We start from the raw sequence: 20272 nt of genomic DNA on the forward strand, positions 1-20272 counted from the left end.
GTCAAACATTAATTTTACTTTTTCAATGAACTGGGAAAAACAAACAAATCAAACTCTAAAAGAGACTAAGAAAACTAGCATTCACTGGGATACACAAGGTTTTTTTTTACAGAATATGGGCCAAAATTATGATGGAAAATGCATAAAACTGACTCAAAATCTGGGAAAACATTAGAACATGAAGGAATGTAAAAAAAACCCCCATAAAATCGGGGTACGTAATATCGTATTTGACTATATGTTTATAAAGCTTTTTTTTACAGAATCCAGATATACAGAAGAGGCACTTGCCTAGGGCACAAATGGGGGTGGGTAAGGGGGCACTAGGCATTAGCATAAAAGACTTGGAATTTTCGAGTCTTGAAAAAGTTTCACCCACTCATCCAAGCATCTTTTTCAGATCAACTGGGTGCTGGGGAACCTAAATACAGGAGACAACGGCGATAACAACAAATACGTGACTCTAATAGTGGCCATACACATAGAGATCGCCAAACGAGTGGATCTCTCCCCGATGTGCCCACCTTAAGGTAGGCCCAATGATCGGATCATAATGCAGGCAATACGGGCGATTGGATCGCGGGACCGTATCAATGAAAGATGCGGTCTGCAATCCGACGGGATTTTTAACCCTGCCCGATTGACATCTGCCTGACTTTCAGACAGATATCGATTGGTGAAGCCCGCCAGAGGCCCCACACACGGGCCAATAAGCTGCCGACATGGTCTGTCTGCAGCTTTTATCAATGTATGTATGACCACCTTTAGTTACTGTTCCCACTGATGCTCACCAATCCTAGCGATTACACAGACAGTTTTATCTGCCGTCTGGGTCCTATGTTTGCCAGGCTTACAGTAAAATTAAAGGGACAGTATCACTTAATTTTATTAATAAGCTATGCTTTGTTCTTTTTTATGGAAATGTAGCAAAGGTGAAACGCAGAATCATCTTATCTATTTGTTATCTATTGTAGGATTTTTGAACACATAAATCAAACTATCCTATCGGGTTTTATCAGATCTATAAAGAAAATTGATTGATTTAGACCACAGCTTTGGTAGGGTAAGTCTAATAGTGCCCTTTTAGTTGCAGAGGCAACAGCTAAGCAGCAGTGAAGTGCCATAGCGAAATATAAAGTTGGCAGTTAGGAGTTTTCAAGGACCACCTGCTAGTACTAACACTATACAGGTAGATGTAGAGGCTTAGCTAATAATTTTGCGGTTTGCATATTGCAACTTACCATATTGGTACTGATGCAATGCATTACTGATCATGTCAGTTTTAGCAAGGGTGCATCTTTATTTTCAATGGCCTTGTCCTATTCATCTTCTGTGAAGGCCTCTGCCTCCTGCTTGTGTCACAGGGCTCCATTTAGTATGTGTGCCTATGCAGTTATTGACCGATTTGGATCAACTGAAAAATACAACACTGAGGTTTAAGAGACATATAACTGGTTTGATACAAAGCTGATATATGCTCAGGCTTGTGTATCAGCACCATGGCACAGACTCGTTCAGTACATGAAGAGTTTATTAATGAAGACTCTCTTTTAATCTTATCTTTTTTTCCTCTTAAAATGAGTGGTTTGTAATCCTTAGTTTTCATGACATAAACTAATAAGCCAAACAGTTTGCGCCCTATTTAGATTTAATTCTAGTGGCATGACCCAGTTTTGTTAACAAAAAAAAGAAGAAGAAGCAACAGTCGTTTTTCAGTTGAACCCTTTTTTGAAGAAGCAACATATTTATCAGTCACATTTAATTATATCTTTCATAATAGAAGGAAGACACTGGATAAATGTCAGCTAAATATAGCAGTGTGGTGTGAGACAGTCAAATAAATCCTGTTGAATTGAAAAATGATTGTTATTCACCCTTTTATACAGCAGGCGAAATGTGTCCATTTATAATCCTTTATATAGTAGGTCTTACCTGTGGTGATTTTAATAACGGAGAGGCTTGTCTTTGTTCCACAATAGTTGGAAGGCCTCAGGATGGACACCCCTGATGGACTCCCCTGTAAGCACAGTTCTTTGGGGTTTAGAAGTAAAAATAAATCAGAAGGCTTTAGATACAGCCCTAGATTTTCTAGGCAGGACCAAAATAATTGTCTGTGGGCTGGGCCAAAACCTGCTTGTAGCCAATCAGAACACTTCATAGACTTTAGAGGACAAGCAATGGCCTTATCACTGGGGGGATACTTTGTAAGTCCCATAGTTAATATAATGGCACAGGCCAGCTCTCCAGTTTGCTTTAAAATGCACCAGCAACAGGGTGCTATTCTAGTAAGTGCAGCTCTGCCATCTTGTTTCTTGTCCCCAGTTTTCTTCCTGCTGCTATGGGCTTTGCACATGGACAGTAGAGCAAAAGTTTTACCATTGGTGTTTAAAGAGATACTGACTCCAGAAATTAAAACTTTTTTTTACAACTATCAAAACATTGTCTTTTTTGCCTGATACTTTTGCATTACTTAGCCAATCCCCATGCTCCTCTGTGAGGGGGCTGCCAGATTTGTTCTGCAGTAGTCTGTTCGTTTTAGAAATTCTAACTGACTTATTGAGAAGGGACAGTTAAGCTGGCCATAGACGCAAAGGTCCGATCCGTGTGTGGAGAGTCCCGTAATTTTTCGTCCGGCGGAGATCGGTTGTTTGGTCGATCCGACAGGTTAGAAAATTTCTGTCGGCTGCCGATAATATCTCTGCGTGTATTGCCGATCATACGATTTTCAGTGGGAGACTGTCACCAGCTTTGTCAGACATAACTATCGTATGATTGCTGTCAGGGGCAGAACATCGGCTGATCTGTTCTTTAACTACTTTATTTGATCTGAATGGTAAGACTTTGATCTGAATGGTTAGTGGCAGGTCGGGAGATGGGAAAGTCTGATCGTACGTTGATTCGTTTGATCGGATCTTTGCATCTGTGGCCAGCTTTAGGTTCACAAAACAGTCAGGGTCGGAAACTTCAAGTAACAATTACTTACAGAAGCAGCGACGATTGATCAACATGACCTTCAAGTAACTTTAATGTATAATAATATTTTGAAGAGTAGTTTTTTTTAGTGTCAGTATCACTTTTACTTCTAATTCTACTGTAGAATGTGGACAGCCCAGGGCAGCCACAAGGGATCTGTGGGGCAGGCGATGTGGGATGATGGCACATCGCTCACTAGAATTATACCCGGATAAATTTTTCAGCGAAGAGCAATGAGAAGCCCCCCAATTATTAAGCCTTTCTTTGTCCTTTAATGACCTGATGGGGAGACGTAGAAACGTTTGTCAAGTGATTAAAACTGAAAATCCATCCACACATCGATTACCTGAGCTCAAGTTGGATGTTCTTTAAAGTTTACAAATGCAGGACTTCAAGCACCCAAAGTATCCCCTTGTGCCATTTCTCTAAGGGACCAAGGAAGTAGAAATGTAGGAGCCTGCATGCTGTAGCTCAGTGGTCTTACAAATGTGATTGCTAATATTTAATGATATCATTTGCTGTACAATTTCCTAATAACATCAAAGACCTCTTTTGGGGTCTGAGCAAGGAAGATAGGGACCCTGAGCAAGTGTCTGTTTTGGGGTATGATACGGTAGATACAGTTAAGTTCTCTGTATGACTGTGAGAGCAGAGGATGTTTTGTGTTCCCCTTTAAAGGCAACCAGGGAAAACATTTATTGCCCATACACCAGTCTCTCTGTAGACTTCAAAGAATGTTAGAAATGTTACAACATGCTTAATGGAATGATAGCTACATGCCTTGTGCCACTGCCTTTTTGAAAATATAATTTGCTGTTGTTTAAAAGAAATGTTGTAAAGATAAAGCTGTATAGTATACATTAGGGTGGCATTTAGTGCTGGCTGACATAAGCAAGTTTAACATTTAGATATAGTATCTTGTTTGGCTTTAGCTTTGTGAATTTTCTTTATATTGCTTGCTGTTCACTTTTTGCTCTGTTGTTTGGCCAAATTTGGTCACAATCGTAGTTCAGCTACATGAATAGTTGAATCACATAGGTGAATCTTCCAAGCAGCAGTTTAATCGTAAAATGTCCCCCCCCCCCCAATTCCTTAATTCCTTACATCTGAACTAGGAGGTAGCTCCAGGGTTCCCATAGCAACTTGTTTTAATTGCCACAACACAGAATTGGGCTCACTTGTCACTCACATGCTGAATGAAGAAAATTATACCAACCGCTTTGGCCACAATTGCATCAGGCACATCTTCCCTTGTTGACTGCAACAACACTGGAATACTGGGGAAAAAGCTGCATAATGTGAAAAATGGCTGTTGCTTTTAAAGTTTCCCTTTGCTCAGTGCACTTGCGATTGTAAATCACAACATCACCCGGCAGTGCATTCCACAACCTCACTGTCCTGACTGTGAAGAACCCCCTACGTTGCTTCAAATGAAAGTTCTTTTCCTCTAGTCTGAAGGGGTGGCCTCTGGTACGGTGATCCACTTTATGAGTAAAAGAGCCCCTGCTATTTGTCTATAATGTCCTCTAATGTACTTGTAAAGTGTAATCATGTCTCCTCGCAAGCGTCTTTTTTCCAGAGAAAACAACCCCAACCTTGACGACAGTCTCCCCTCATAATTTAAGTCTTCCATCCCTCTAACCAGTTTAGTTGCACTTAGTCTCTGCACTCTCTCCAGCTCATTTATATCCCTCTTAAGGACTGGAGTCCAAAACTGCACAGCATACTCCAGATGAGGCCTCACCAGGGACCTATAAAGAGGCATAATTATGTTTTCAACTATTGAGTAAATAACCTTTTTTATGCAAGACAGAACTTTATTTGCTTTAGTGGCCACAGAATGACACTGCCCATAATTAGACAACTTGTTATCTACAAAGACCCCTAGATCCTTCTCATTTAAGGAAATGCCCAACACACTGCCATTTAGTGTATAACTTGTATTTTCATTACTTTTGCCAAAGTGCATAACCTTGCATTTATAATTCATTAATACATATTGATACTTTTTGTATTTTGATTCATTGCTATCCCAGGCACTGTATCACAGTCCAATCCCTTCTCTCAATCACACATGCACACAAAGATCTCACTGCAGCCATCACCATCACACAAATTTACCATATAGGCACCTGAGGGCTGCTGCCCTAATTATGGTAAATATGGCCCTGGCTTTAGAAATATAAGACGCTGAATCTTACCTCTTTTTAATGTCTGTCTGTGAGTAGAGAGACAAAGGCAGCCTGCAGCAGAGTAAAATATACAGTACAATATGGGCATTCTTATTGAATTTTACTTTATGTACAGTAAGTAGGCATAGCAACCATCCACCTGCAGCAGTAGGGAACAGGAGCAATAAACTCAAATAGCACACAAAGTTTAATACAGGTACGGGATCCGTTACCTGGAAACACGTTATCCAAAAAGCTCCGAATTATGGACGGCTTTCTGCCATAGACACCATTTTATCCAAATAATAAATATATTTTAAAAAATTATTTCCTTTTTCTCTGTAATAATAAAACAGTACCTTGTACTTGATCCAAACTAAGATATAATTAATCCTTATTGGAAGCAAAACCAGTCTATTTAATGTTTAAATGATTTAAGTTATGAAGATTCAAATTACTGAAAGATCACTTATCTGGAAAACCCCAGGTACCGAGCATTTGTGATAACAGGTCCCATACCTGTATAATAAACATTTCTGCTATTAAGCAACTTGTTTTTTTTCAAAGAGCGGGTGACCTTTGAAACACAATTACCTATGACCATGTGAAAATAAAATTCACTATCTCTATATATTTACAATACTTTATCCATAGTTTAATCACATTAATGAATTTTGCACAGTTATAGTAACAATTTAACTTTTTTTTTCCTAAAAGCAACTCCTGTTTAACTGAAATTGCTCCTTTCTGACTGTCACGCATGAATGTACAGCTTTAGGGCTAAGAAAACATCCCTGCTCCCTAAGTCTTATTGATTCCACACATATCCATCCCAAGAGAGGAGTCCTTATGTAGCATTTCCACTCAGGCACATCTGTCTTTCCTTTGACCTTCTCACTGCAAATCTAGATCTCCTCCAGATTTAGACAAGACTTTATACTGCCTGCTGCGGAGCAAGAGAGTCTATAAAGAGTTAGAAATTCAGACTATTTCACAGTAAAATTGTGGCATCAAATTGCCAGCAAATCGCCTTAATCCAAAATATAAATATCTATAAAAGTCTATCACCTTTTATTAGACAGAAAAAAAACAGGAACATATTTTTTTAGTTAGACTATCAATCTTGCATATCATATGTTTGTATGTATTATTATAAGTAGAATATTCCCTACTCTTGGAAAGTATTAGTAGAAGCCAGGGTTATTGTATGTAGCTACCTGTCAGCTATGCTTAATAAACTGTGACAAAGAAATGTGAAACTGATGGCCATGTGTGTGCGCTGGGGGCTCTAGAGTTTGGCTTGGTAAGATAACATTATGTATTTTATCCTTGGTGGATTAAGCTGGCGCAGATGCTTTATGCATTGCCTTATATTGCTCACAAGACTAATCTAGATGTCATACATTCCTGCAGGGAAAATCAGAAAAGCACAGAATGACTATATTGAAGTAGGAAGGGATTTCGTTGCTGTGGGAAAGTAAAACAGATGCTTATCTGCAGTACTTGTACATCTGAAGCCTTGGGGGAAAAAAAAGACTGCAGCATTATATTTTATACCCACGGTGTGCAATGATTTCCCGGATATAGAGGAGAATTGGAGACTTACTGTACAGAAGCAGATTTGGTCAAAAATACAGCACCGACACCAGCAACAGCAAAATCGCCTTTAAGGGATACCGACAGTAAAAGATAATTTGTCATTTAGTAATTTTACAAGTAGATGTAAATGATTAGCCAACAAAAGCATAGAAAAAGAAATACACATCTTATAAAAAGAGTAGTTTTCCCCTTCTTAGATGAAAGGCATTAAAAATCAGTATAAGTGTATGTACAGATCATCTATTGTCTATACCTTTACCTACAATCCTGAGGACCCATAGGCACCAATGCAACTACACTCCTAGAAAGAGATGATGGTGAAATAATTACAGTCTGGGAAAAGTGTCTTTGTTGTGGGAAGCAATAGGGGAGCTCCCACATTTAAATGCAGTTAGCTAGAGAGGAAAATGTATTTTCTGACCACAAGATGGGCCTTTGATCAGTGTTTAGGTATGTAGATTACATTAATGGTTAATTCCTCTATCTATCTCTTTATCATGCTCTCTCTTGCAGAGGCACAGCAGTTCAAATTGAGTTTGCCTAGTTGTATGTTAGCAATAGGCTAAGGATCTTCCCTGTCTCAAATCCTGAATTTGTGTGTTAATGCATCCCATTGGTTTAAAGTCTTGGAATTTGACTTGTGATGGGGTTATAAGAGAAAAGGGCCTACAATGTAAATTGGATTCTTATTACATTGTTGCGACTAAACAGATTCACGCCCCTCTGTGTATTTTTATTATGTATGACCATAAATAATTCATTTTTGTTCCTTTGGTCCATTGATTGCATGTATAAACGAAAACAAAGCTTAGGAAACAGGTCCTCAATTTCTAGTTGATGGTTTCGCAGTTTTCCTATCTGTGCTCAAACACCCATACATTTACAATACCATCTGAGAGTCCCCGACTGCTTTGGAAAGACGCATCGCTGCCTTATGATGGATACAGTGTGTGATTCCAGTGTTCGCTAACAATAAGCTCACATTCAAGGTTAGTGATCCGTAATTGACAGCCATTGCCCTAGGATATATTCATTGATATCTCCCATGATGCCTTTTGCTCTGAGGCTGCAATGTAAATGGCAGAATGCAAATGGCACTGCTTAATGGGAAAAAATAAAGAGGAGCACAGGATAAAAAGATGTGTGTAACTATCATCTACAGTATGTGTTACTTTTGTTTTTGGAACATAAATACTAATTTATATTAAGATTGGATTTATTCTGACATCTTGAAACCTAGAGGATAACTTACCTTATATATCGGTTTAAAGGGGTGGTTCAACTTTAAAGGACAAGGAAAGGCTTCCACAACATTTAGCCTGGTTTTATAGTCCACCCTTGCATCTACCTGATCGCTAACTTTGTTTGTGCTGATTTCCCTCCTGGCTCCTGCAGTTCGCATTCAAACTTATCGTCTTCCCCCCTCCGTTACACCCCAGTGATACCAAATACCTGCACCAAAACGATCCTACGCACAATAGAGAGAATACGGTCACAAGATGGTTATTTTGTGCATGCACCTACTACAAATCCCATTAACTGCGCATGTTCATGGTCTTGGTCTTGTACGCAAAGCAATACATTAGGGGTATTTTTTCCTCTACCCAGCAGTTTTCCGGAAAGTGAAGTTTTACATCTGGTAAATGGCTTTAGTGCTAAGTGAATTAGAAGGACTATCAGAGAGGATTGAGGTATGCCCTTCCATATTGTATTTGGACTTCACTTGTCCTTTAAGTAAAAGAATGGACAATTCTGGTCTTCATTATTTATTTGTTTATAGTTTTTTTTAATTATTTACCTTCTTCTGATTCTGTCCAGTTTTCAGTTGGAGGGGGGTCACTGACCCCATCTAAAACAAATGTTCTGTAAAGCTACAAATTTATTGTCATTGCTACTTTTTATTATTCATCTTTCTATTCAGGTCAGTCTCTTATTCAAATCAGTGCATGTTGCTAGTGTCATTTGGACCCTAGCAACCAGATTGCTGAATTTGCAAACTGGAGAACTGCTGAATAAAAAGCTAAATAACTCAAAAACAACAGATATTAAAAAAATGAAAACCAATTGCAAATAACTTTCTACATCATACTAAACGTTAACTCAAAAGTGACCGACCCCTTTAAGACTCCGAAGCAGAGAATGGATTATAAATATATTTATACGTAACTTTAAAACTATTGAAATATTTAATGTATATTAAAAAGTTGCTTTTCTTTATTTATACAAAATACATTTTTGGGGGGGGGGGTTTAGGACCCCTGCAACTGGGGATCATCTATTCTGCAACCTGCTAGGAGTCTCTTTATTACGGCAGAGTTAATCTATATCCTCAGGATTCTTAATGTATTTTAATCATGTACAGCTACAGTGATTCTTTCCTGATTTGCCAATCACAAGAACACAACTATGATTTTATCTCCCCTTCAGCAGCAGCTACAACACAATCCAGATTAACCAGTAATTCATACTTAGTGCAGAATGCCAGCAAGATATGGCTGATCCCAAGCCAGGATAGGATTTACACTATCAGGCCTGGCTACCCCCTTTCTGCTGCTTTTTCCGCCCATTAACATTCCAGCTGGTCGCACAAGAGCATTGACAGTGTTCCAGCTCCTCGGGCGGTGACAGTTTCCTTGTTATACTGTTATAGTTTGTGCCTGCTATTTGCTCCTGCAATGCAGAGATGCCATAGCACTAGCGCAGCCTGCTGATCCAAATGACATATAAAAACAATTCTGTTCAGTTGAGAGTTGCAGAGAGGCAGCTATGCTGCTTTAACAGGCCAGCATTATAGAGACTCTTATTTCGATGCATCATGGGCAGCTAGCAGTTTTTCAAGGAACTCAAACAGCTGGAAATGCTTAGCACCTGCACAAGAGGGAATTAAACACTTGGGTAACGAATTATCAAAGGAAAGAAGAACACTTGCAAAAAAGCAAGCAGATTTGGATTATATTGGCTGAATGGTGAATTGACACCATTTCTATTTATTGTTTGAAATAGTGCAGGGTTGCAATATTAATACTTTTATTAAAGGAGAACTAAATCTTAACTAAAGAAGTAGTTAGAAATGTTTTACATTGTTTTGGGCTTCTATACAAACCCAAGGCAACCACAGTCGTTTAGCAGGTAAGATCTGTGTCTCTGATGATGCCCCAGTAGCTCCCCATCTTCTTTTCTGCTGATTCACTGCACATGCTCTGTGCTGCTGTCACTTACTGAGCTTATGGACCCACTCACAATATACAGTACACATAGAATATAAAGGTCACAATATAAAATGGATTAGCAATTAATACAGATAATTACTACCCGCCAGCTCTGAAACCAGTGCAATTAGCATCAGAATTTAATAATCAGCCTTGTAGCATCAGTTTATATTACAGACAAACCTCATTTTCTGCTTGATAATTAGTGACGACCCCTAATCTTAGCTTCTCAACAGCTGCTCAGAGCCCACTGAGCATGTGAGTGTCACAGACACTTTCCAAGATTGTGACCCCCTGTGACAAGTTTGAAGTCCTGGATCATTGCTGCTATTGAGAAGCTGGTGTAATAAGTTTAGTATATCAAATATGGCATTTTTAACCATATTAATTTTTAGGGTTTAGTTCTCCTTTAAGCAGAAAACAGTATCAATGGGGGGAGTGGGGGACAAATACATGAAATCTGGAAAAATAATTTATTTTATGAAATGAGACACTAAAGGTCATTTACCATACCCTGGGGCGCAAGTGCTAGTTCACTAAGGGACACAAGTGCATATCTTTTTGTGCACACTTACTTGCACCCTAGAGTAATGATGCACTCTGACTAAGCATCAGGAGGCACAGCTACTCCTGTCCTTACTGCCAGTCTTTGGGCATGTACTCAGTAAGGTCTGATTTCTGCATAAAATAGTAGGCAAGTAGGTGCAGGTGGGGAGGCACATGCTCCTTTTTGGTGCACAGAGGCCTGTGTCCATTCTCGAAATGCACCAGAAAGTGTACAAAGTGCAAAATATGGCACATTTACAGCCTTTCTTTGGCACTTGCACACTGCAAATGGCCCCACATTGCCAACCTCATAATGTGACATTCTAAATGTCTATAGAGGTCATTTATGTTGCACAAGGCAATATAAAAAGTGCAGAAAAAAAGGGAATCTTTGCACTTTGCACACTGCATTGCGTTCTTCAAGAATTGCTGCATGCTCATTTCAAAGCTCAGAGACCTATGGCCAGCACCTTGAATAGAACTCGATCCAGGGACTGGAAGGAATTTTTCCCCCTCTGAGGCAAATTGGAGAGGTTTCAGTTTTTTTTTTTTGCCTTCCCCTGGATCAACCAGTTTGGCTGGTTATATATAGACATAAAAGGTTGAACTTGATGGAAGTGTGTCTTTTTTCAAACTAATTTACTATGTTACTCTGCCTGTGTTAAGCAGTGCTCTATCCAAGATGGGGCATCTACTGTAAGTATACCCCCTTCCACCCCCTAACTTGCACCCATGAGCACTGGAGCACTTGCTCCCTTGGGGAAATGTACAGGCATGGGATTATCTGTAAATCTGTTATCCAGAAAGCTCTTAATTAGGGGATGGCTGTTTGTAGTATAGACTACATTTTAATCAAATAATTCAAATTTGTATAAATGATTTCCTTTTTGTCTGTAATAATAATAAAATAGTACATTGTTCCTATTGTGCTTAATGTTAAAATGATTTTTTAGGAGACTTAAGGCATGGGGATCCAAATTATGGAAAGTAATTATCCAGTATACAACAGGTCCCTAGTATTTAGTATAAGAGGTCCTATATCTGTACTGTTAACGAACAGGCTCATGGGGAGAGATGCAGATGCAGAAATGAGAGTAGCCAGATCATGAATTCACACAATATCCAATTCTTCCACCTGTTGGCTGATTGAATTGATATCTCCATATAAATTGTAAAGCACACCCCCCCTTTAATCCCAAAGTATTTTCACACATAAAACCCACTGTGATGCTATATGTGGGTCAGATATTGTCAGCCATCATTATTTATTTGTTATACGTCAGATGTTATTAGAGTCACCAGTGAATGCTGAGAAGGTGCAGAAAATATGATTCTGAGAGACTAAAAGCCGGAGATCTAGACATTTCACATGCATTTTGCTGACTGCCTTATTTTTCATCTATAAAGTGCAATTCCAACTATAACCCATGCCCCTGTTAAATCAGAAGAAAAATCAATATACAGAAGCTGGCCTGTTCATTTACACTCACACAGGGCCGGTTACACTCATATTTCTAAGGTTTATATATGAACAGGAGCCTGTAGTTAATGTGCTCTGCATGGAAAATCAATCATTCTCTCATCAAGCAGAAAGCTTCATACGTGCATCATCCATTGCACAGGTTAAACTTGCAGACTGGTGGCTTGCTTCTTATACTGAGGCCATCATATTTAACAGCTTTGTATGTTACATTTTACTCATATTGTGCTGAAAAGGACAATGTTGGTAAATCTGTGCCACCAGAGCATGCACACTAATCACATTATTTCCTTGGGAGTGACAGGTGGGAGTTTATTGGAACAGGACAGGTGTGCCCAAGTCTGATAGTCCTTGTTGCATTTTAAAGGATTAGTAATAACACAAAATCACAGTACCTTTATGCTGTTGGACACTGGACCTCCTTTCCAATGGAGGGACAAAAAATACAGAGCACCTTCTTTTTTGAATATTGCACCTTGCCCTGCACTTGTTGCCCATAGCTCAAGGTATTTGAACTCCAAAATAGAATACAAAGACCTGCTCATGTCTCAGGAATAAACCACTACCTTTGTTCAGTATTTATGAGGCTTGGGCTCTAGGTGGCACATGAGCATGCCCTCTGACACCTCTAGCCCTTGTGAGCCCCCCTGACCCAGATCTGTTCCCCAACTGAGTGAAAGCTTGAGCACTGCCTCCTGATCTCCTGCCTGGCCTCGAGAAGAAGAAATACATGGGGTGGTTGTGGCTGCGCCGGTGGAGGGCGTTGGGGGGAGCAGGCCCCATAGTGAAATTAAAGGATGGGATAATGGAAACACCAGAACTTGTGTGGTTGCTGAGCAGGGATGGTGCTGTTGCTAGAAATCCCTGGCAAAATTTGATAGTGAATGTGCTCAGCCACCCAGACCTAAATAAGAGAAAAGTGGTATATAAATAATGCCCTATCACTTACAATTCCTTCATAAAGCTATATAGCTGGCAAGAGTAGAACACATGGTATAAATTCCTTTCTGTTTTTGGAGTCACTCATATTTAGCACTGCTAAAAAAGGTGGCCCTTACTTTTCATTTAAGTGACATCACCGGGGCGTAAACATTGAATCCCCTTCGTATTTTTGTTATTTCTGGCCTGGCCGTATATATCCAGAAACTGTTCTATACGTACAGTGTATCGCTGCGAACCTTTTTAAACTATGGAACTCTTACCACAGTACTAGGTACTTGCTAATTTGGGAGAAGAGAAATAGAGAATGAAGGGATGTTTTATGTTTGAAACGGTTAAATATGTTGAGGGAATGAACAGAGTTAAGGATGAAACAGTTTTTCATAGGAGGAAGGAGATGGCTAAAAAAAGACACAATGTGATTATATGGAGTGCTGAACACTGATTGCTCAGACACTAGAGTCCATGCACTGTAGACTTTACAGCCTCCACTTGAGAGCCTCAATCAATCAGTCCTCCAGCCCACTGAACACCTCCTTCAGTTGTCTCCTAAGTACTCTGTTTAAAATCGCCCTGCTTTGATGATGTGCCATTGACCACTAATGCTGGAGCTGTTGGGGAAACATTTAGAATTCCCAGGAGAAATGTTTGCAGTATGCATGCCCACGGTGATCTACAGACCCTTTATAAATGAGCACCTCTGAAGCATAAGGTATGCTTACTTTGACTGAAGTGCATCATTTCCACATAACAGCTTCTCCAATTGACCCTGGGGTTCATGACCATATCACTACAATTTACAGTGGAGGTAATACTGGCTACAAGCCAGTAACCTCTTTCAGTGGCATTGTCAATAGAATGACCATCTAATGTGAGGGTCACCAACCTTTTTTACTCATGAGCAACATTCAGATGTACAAATAGTTGGCGAACAACACAAGCATGAAAAATGTTCCTGGGTGGTGCAAAGTGAGTGCTGTGATTGGCCATTTGATAGCCCCTATGTGGACTGTCAGCCTACAGGAGACTCTGTTTGGCAGAACACCTGGTTTTCAGAGCAGCATCCACAGTTGTATTTTAAAGTACTTTAGGCGCCATACTCAGGTGGTGGCCTGGCTTTTCCTAATCTCAGATTCTATTATCTTGCTGCTCAACTAGTATATGCCCACTGGTGGCTGGTTCCCAGAAGAAATAACCCGTCGGTGGTCCTTGAGGCTGCAGTTGTAGGTTCCTTTGAAGCCTTCGGAAAACTCCTCTATGGTGTAGCCTCCTCTCATTATGATGTCACTCCTGACAACACCTGGTTTTTATGCAATTAAAACGTGCCTCCAAGACTGGAATTTTAAAAAAAAAGCGCCTGCTTTGAGGCCGCTGTGAGCAGCATCCAAGGGGTTGGCGAGCAATTTGTTGATCTGGAGCCACTGGTTGGGGACCACTGCTCTAATAGAAGATTATATATTCATACTATTTAAACAACTGCAACTCAATTCCACTATCATGTCTCCTTTCTGTTCTCCCTATACCATGCAGGATGATGATACAGGTAGACCCACATGTTAAATGAAGGATCTAGTGCTGTTTCATGAGAGATTGTACAATATATAATTAATTTTTAGTTATATTAGGTTTTTTGAAACTTTCTGAGTGATAATAAATATTGCTTCAGTGTGAGTGTCTTTCCCTTCTTGTAAGGAACATCTTTTTCCTAGGGTCTTGTTGCCAAATACAGTATACCCTATAAACCCCTTTGTTTTCCACAAGCAATTTTTTTTACGTTCATTTTAATATCACTAAAGGTTAATCTTGTCACCTTGGTAACCGCTCCAGTCTAATCATGTTACAATACGAGTAGCAGAAATAATGTCACCCAAAAATTTAATCTAATCCCATAAACCACAGATATGTGATTCCCCTGACAATGAATAGGGAGGCTGAAATGAAGCATTAAACAACCGTTAATCAAATGCACGTTAATAAACAGAAATAAAAAAAAATGCAATATTGTATATACCCTGGCTAATCTCAGCAGAATCCAGTGTTAAGCAGCTTTACATGTACCAGCATTTTAATTTTTGAGCACCAAATTATTTTTTATCACATTATTTGCTACCTGAGCCCACGGTGCCCTTGAGTTTGGTGGAATATTTTCAGGCAAGGAAATCAGCATGACCAATGCAATAAAGCAGATAGTGCTCTGTACAGAAACATTGCCACCCGCGGTGTCACTCCTCAAATTCTTTCTGGAATATTCTTTTGCAGAGACAAAAAAGAAGGAAAGAAAATTGATTTGATGTGTTCTGCGGATTTTGATCATTGGCAAGATTAGGGCAGTCATTTGAAATGAAGCCCATTAGGGATGTAATAAAAAGAAAATCTGGTTGAAGTTTTTAGTGAAAAGCAAAGATCTGTTAAACACGTGTGACGGGCCATTTAGGTAATAAGACTAATCCTACATATTAACACCATTTTATAATTGCTCACTTTTGTCCCTTCATTTTTTTACAGATTCATGAAACAGGAGTATTTTTTGTGGTAAGAAAATAATATACTAGGGTGCATTCACTTACCTCAAAACAGTGAGGAAAGTAGGGATGCAATGAATCCACTAGTTGGGATTCGGCTGAATTCCCGAATCCTTCATGAAAGATATGGCCGAATAACGAACTGAATCCAATCCTAATTTGCATTGCGACTTAGGGATGGGAAAGGGAAAAAGTGGGAAGTATTTTTTCTACTTCTCTGTTTTGTGAAGAAAAGTCACGTGATTTCCCTTCCTTCCCCTAATTCACATATGCAAATTCGGATTCAGTTCGGCCAGGCACAAGGATTCGCCCGAATTCGAATCCTACTGAAAAAGGCAGAATCCCGAACCAAATAATGTATTCAATGCATTCCTAGAGGAAAGTGCAATTTCAAGCACAGCCCCCATGTTTTTTCTCCCACAATGCAGCTTTTTTTGCCCAGAATTCTAGTGACACAACAGAGTGATTTGCATGGCTGAACTGTGATGCGTCTACCATAATAGCATCTGATACAATCCAGCCTATGGGCGCTTTGGATTGAAATCTGACCCTGTATATCACCTAACCTACACCTCATGCTTTTTATGGTTTCCTTATTAATTTAGATAACTGTATAAAAAAAGAACATTCCATTCCACATGAGCGAGATAACACCTTGGTAGCTAAATTCTCTTCCCATAAATCACAGAGCTTTCCAGAGTCTCCTCTGTGTGCCAGATGTAAGTTCTATCTGGGGAGCCTAAGGCCAGCGGCTAGTTATTTTGCTGTCTTTTGCAAATCCTTGTCCTTTTTTATGTGTTTAATCTCCCATATTAGTGCATGTTGCTTCAATTTAAGATTATTTTCTTCTCTAAACATCCTTTTTGGCTCGATAAAATGAGTCCAAATTTCGCTGAGCACCGTTCAGTGTGGACCCACGGTTATTTATATGTACTTGTATGTTTTAACACTATTCATTATTTCATTTTACATTCTCTAAAGCATATACAGGTAAGGGACCTGTTATACAGAATGCTCAGGACCTGGGGTTTTCCAAATAATCCGTAATTTAGATCTTCATACTTTAAGTCTACTAGAAAATCATGTTAATGTTAAATAAGCTCTGCTCAAGGGGATACATAGGCGGCACTTTGGTTAAAAAGAAAGGTGGTTTATTACAACAGGTCACAAACCAACATCACCTGACGCGTTTCGAAAGCAACTCCCTTAATCACAGGCTTGTTTCTTAGTTGCTCCCGAAACACGTCAGGTGATGTTGGAACTTATTATAGAGAAAAAGAAAATTTTGATTATTTGGATAAAATGGAGTCTATGGGAGACATTCACTTGTGCCATTTTTAGTGTCTTGTTACTGAGAAACACATTTGTAAGACGCCTTCTACAATGATACTTTGCATTCAGTCATTTCATCCATCTGTCCTTGTGTATGTTATGGAGGCCATATATAGATTGATCTCCCTTTCTCTCCCACCAATCAGTCCACTGGCTTGTTCCAATCATTTGTGCAGAGAAGCTGTGAAAAATTTCAAAATTCCCTCATCTTAGGACCAACCAATGTCCATAGTACATGAAATTGGCAGAATGGGTGAGAACCTAACATTTTTAGAGATTTATTATACCCCAAAGCTGCTAAAAATTCAAATCCGAAAATACTCAATATCAAACCTGTCGAGGTCATGTAGAAGTCGATGGCAGATGTTCCTGAAGTTGTTTCTTTCAATTTTGATGTTTCCCACCAACGTTTTTGAGAAGAATTATTGATTAATGAGTTCAGTTCTAGTAAATAACCCCCTAAAAGTTAAAATTTTAGTGATTCCGGTGTTCTTGGGAATTGGAGTCTTGGCAGGAGAAGAACATTTCCAAGTAACTTTAAATCCTTGAACATTTTAAATTAATGTACAATGCAAGATGCCCTTTAAAAAGAGCATGCAGCAATGAATTCCACCTGAAAACTTTGCAAATATTGCATTGGGGACTGGAAAACACATGTTTTGGGCATAATTTGATGATATTGGTAGATATAGAATAAATTGATCAATGATATTATCGTAATTCCACACATTCTGCTGCTTTGGCAGGGGATTAGGCACTTGGCTGCATACATCGTGTTTGCAGTTAAAATGCAAGGGCACTATGTAATAAAGAATAAAAATTCACAAAAATAATACGAAATATTTTGCAATGTTACGATGTTCATTAGACAGGTAATTACATTGTGAACGCGAATTAAGCATTGTGCAATTTTAAGGCTAGCTTGAAGGTACCGTAATTTTTTTTGGTGCCAAATAACTGCTTTTTCATTAACATTTTAGCATATTGTTGTGCAGTGACGGAAAAATCAAAACGCACAGGTTTTATATACCGTCGGTGTAGGATGCTGATGGTTCGCAAAAAATATATTATCTATTTGCAAAGAACTGGTTAATGGGTTTCCGGCTAATGGATCCCATTGTGTGTTGTTAGTTAAAATATTTCAGCAGGCAAGGAAGAGATAGTATTCTGCTAAAATCTTGTTTTAGAGTAATATGGGCCCTTTTTCTTCTTATTTCTGACTTCATATAAATCATGCATTTATATTTATATTAAGTTATGAAATCCTTGGCAAGACCTTCTATAGGCAGAAGTCACTTTCAGATACCATGCAGTCTATTGAGTCTAGTGAATTTGTCTATATAGCAAATTTATAGGGGATAACCATTCATTTTAAAACCCTTTTTGAGCTGATTAAAAAAACCCACTAAGATAAAATATTTTCTCTCATAAGCAATACTTTTCAATAGATATGTGAGAATTTCTACTGTTGTTAAAAAAAATCAGTGACTTTTAATGATTTTTTTTGAACAAAGAAATGTAAAGGGAGAGTTTCCCCCCAAATTCATTTTTCATATGATGTACAGTAGGTCGTAATTTTTTTTAGTTTTGGTGCATTGTTAATAGTTAGATTTTTTCTTTTGCTGGGGATATGGATTTACCCTTGGCAATGTCACTATACTCTTTGTACAGGTATGGGACCTGTAATCAAAAATGCTCAGGACCTGTGGTTTGATGGATAATGGATCTTTCACGCCTTAAGCCTATAGTAAAAACATAAAATAAAGACAATTGTTTTGCCTCAAATAAGAATTAATTATATCTTAGTTGGGATCAAGTACAAGGTACTGTTTTAGTATTACAGAGACAAAATAAATAATTTTTACAAAATGTAATTATTTGGATAAAATGAATTCCATGGGAGATGGTCTTCTTGTAAATTAGAGCTTTCTGGATATGGGGTTTCTGGATCACAGATCCCATACCTGTATTTGTTTTCACAGGGGTAGAGATTTGGTTTTCTGTTTCAGTGACTTATATTGAAACAAAAATGTACATATAATAAATGCTGTGTTGAAAATGATCTTTCTTTTGTAAAATAACAATAAAAGACCATTCAGAACCATCTGAATGAAACAAACAGCTTTTCAGTGAAATGTCTTGGCACTCAGACACTGTATGTTCTCTTGCAGTGGCCTGCACCACTGGCGTTTGTTTTAATGGAGGGAACTGCGCTGATGGATCCTCTCAGCAGTGTTTTTGTCCAGCAGGATTTCAGGGGCCACGCTGTCAGTATGGTAAGTGACCATTGCTATTTTTTTAAAAACAGTACAGATGTTTATCCGGTAATTTATCTTTATCAGTAAATAAAGAGAACAGAGTCACAACTATTTTGCATTCTCTTGCTGCTGTCTTGTTGATATATTGATGAAAAGATAGGAGAAACATTGCACCGCCCCAAGGAGTGAACTTTTTTTTGTAGTGTAAATATTTTGTAGTGTAAATATCGAATATATATAAATCTCTGTCTGGTTTCCCCTTGAACTGTATGGAGTGGATGCCCAAGGATTTGGTCCTGTTTCCATTAGTTGTCAATAAGACCCATCATTTCTTTACAGCCTGAATGTAAGAATACTTGTTGCCAAACTACTGCTCCATTCTTCATATCTCTTTGTGCCACTTGTTTATACGGGTATTGGACCTGTTATCCAGAATGCTCAGGACCTGGGGTTTTCCAGATCTTTCTGAAATTTGGAGAACCAAACCCTTAATTATATAAACCCCTACCCCCCTACCCTACATAGACCTCCTCCCTGCTCCCCCCAAGCCTAGGTGTTATACCCTGTATACAGTATGCCCCTACCTCTTTACTTACCCCTCAGTGCAGATTCTGTGCAGCGGAGTTCACGGGCGCCATCTTCTTCGATAATCTTCAGGAAGAGAGTGGCGTGTAGGCAAATGCGCAGTTGGAGCAATCTTCCGGTTTGCAACAACTGTGCATGTGCCGAAAGTGACGTAAATTGCCGAAGTGCTGGAAGAAGACCCGAAAATTACCGAAGAGAAGAAGATGAATTTCGCTGCACAGGGCCCCTCCGCCGCCTGAGGCAGTAGCAGTTGCTAACGCCCCCTCCCCCGTGCGCTTACCTTTTTGTGCCTGAGGGGGTCCACCAGGACAGCAGAGAGGGCCAGTGCACTAGCGCAGAGAGCCTAACTGCGCTCTCTGCGCTAGAAGAGCTGAATTTCCAATTTGAAAACCGGAAAATCGGCTCTTAAAGTACCAGGAGCGGCATTATTGCCGCCCATGGTACCTAGTGGGACGATGCCGCCTGAGGCGACAGTCTCAAGTCGCCTCATTGGCGAAGCGCCCCTGGGTAGGGCCATTTACCAGGGGTTACAGCTAGGCTGGGGGGGGGGTCTATGTAGGGTAGGGGGTAGGGGTTTTTATAATTAAAGGTTTGGTTCTCCTTTAAAGTCTACCTAATCACCCTAAGAAATACAGTCATCCCAAATTCTATTTTATCA

General features: G+C 39.3%; 1 protein-coding gene across 1 annotated transcript in view; it reads left to right on the forward strand.

The window, feature by feature from the left end:
• The window catches only part of megf6.L (multiple EGF-like-domains 6 L homeolog), a 283490-nt gene that overhangs the window by 48989 nt on the left and 214229 nt on the right, over nt 1–20272 (forward strand). The window contains exon 4 of the mRNA XM_018226155.2: nt 18943–19047. Within this exon, the coding sequence (XP_018081644.1) occupies nt 18943–19047 (105 nt within the window). The remainder of the gene's footprint in view (nt 1–18942; nt 19048–20272) is intronic.

This window comes from Xenopus laevis, chromosome 7L, assembly GCF_017654675.1.
Source record: "Xenopus laevis strain J_2021 chromosome 7L, Xenopus_laevis_v10.1, whole genome shotgun sequence".
NCBI classification, from domain to species: domain Eukaryota; kingdom Metazoa; phylum Chordata; class Amphibia; order Anura; family Pipidae; genus Xenopus; species Xenopus laevis.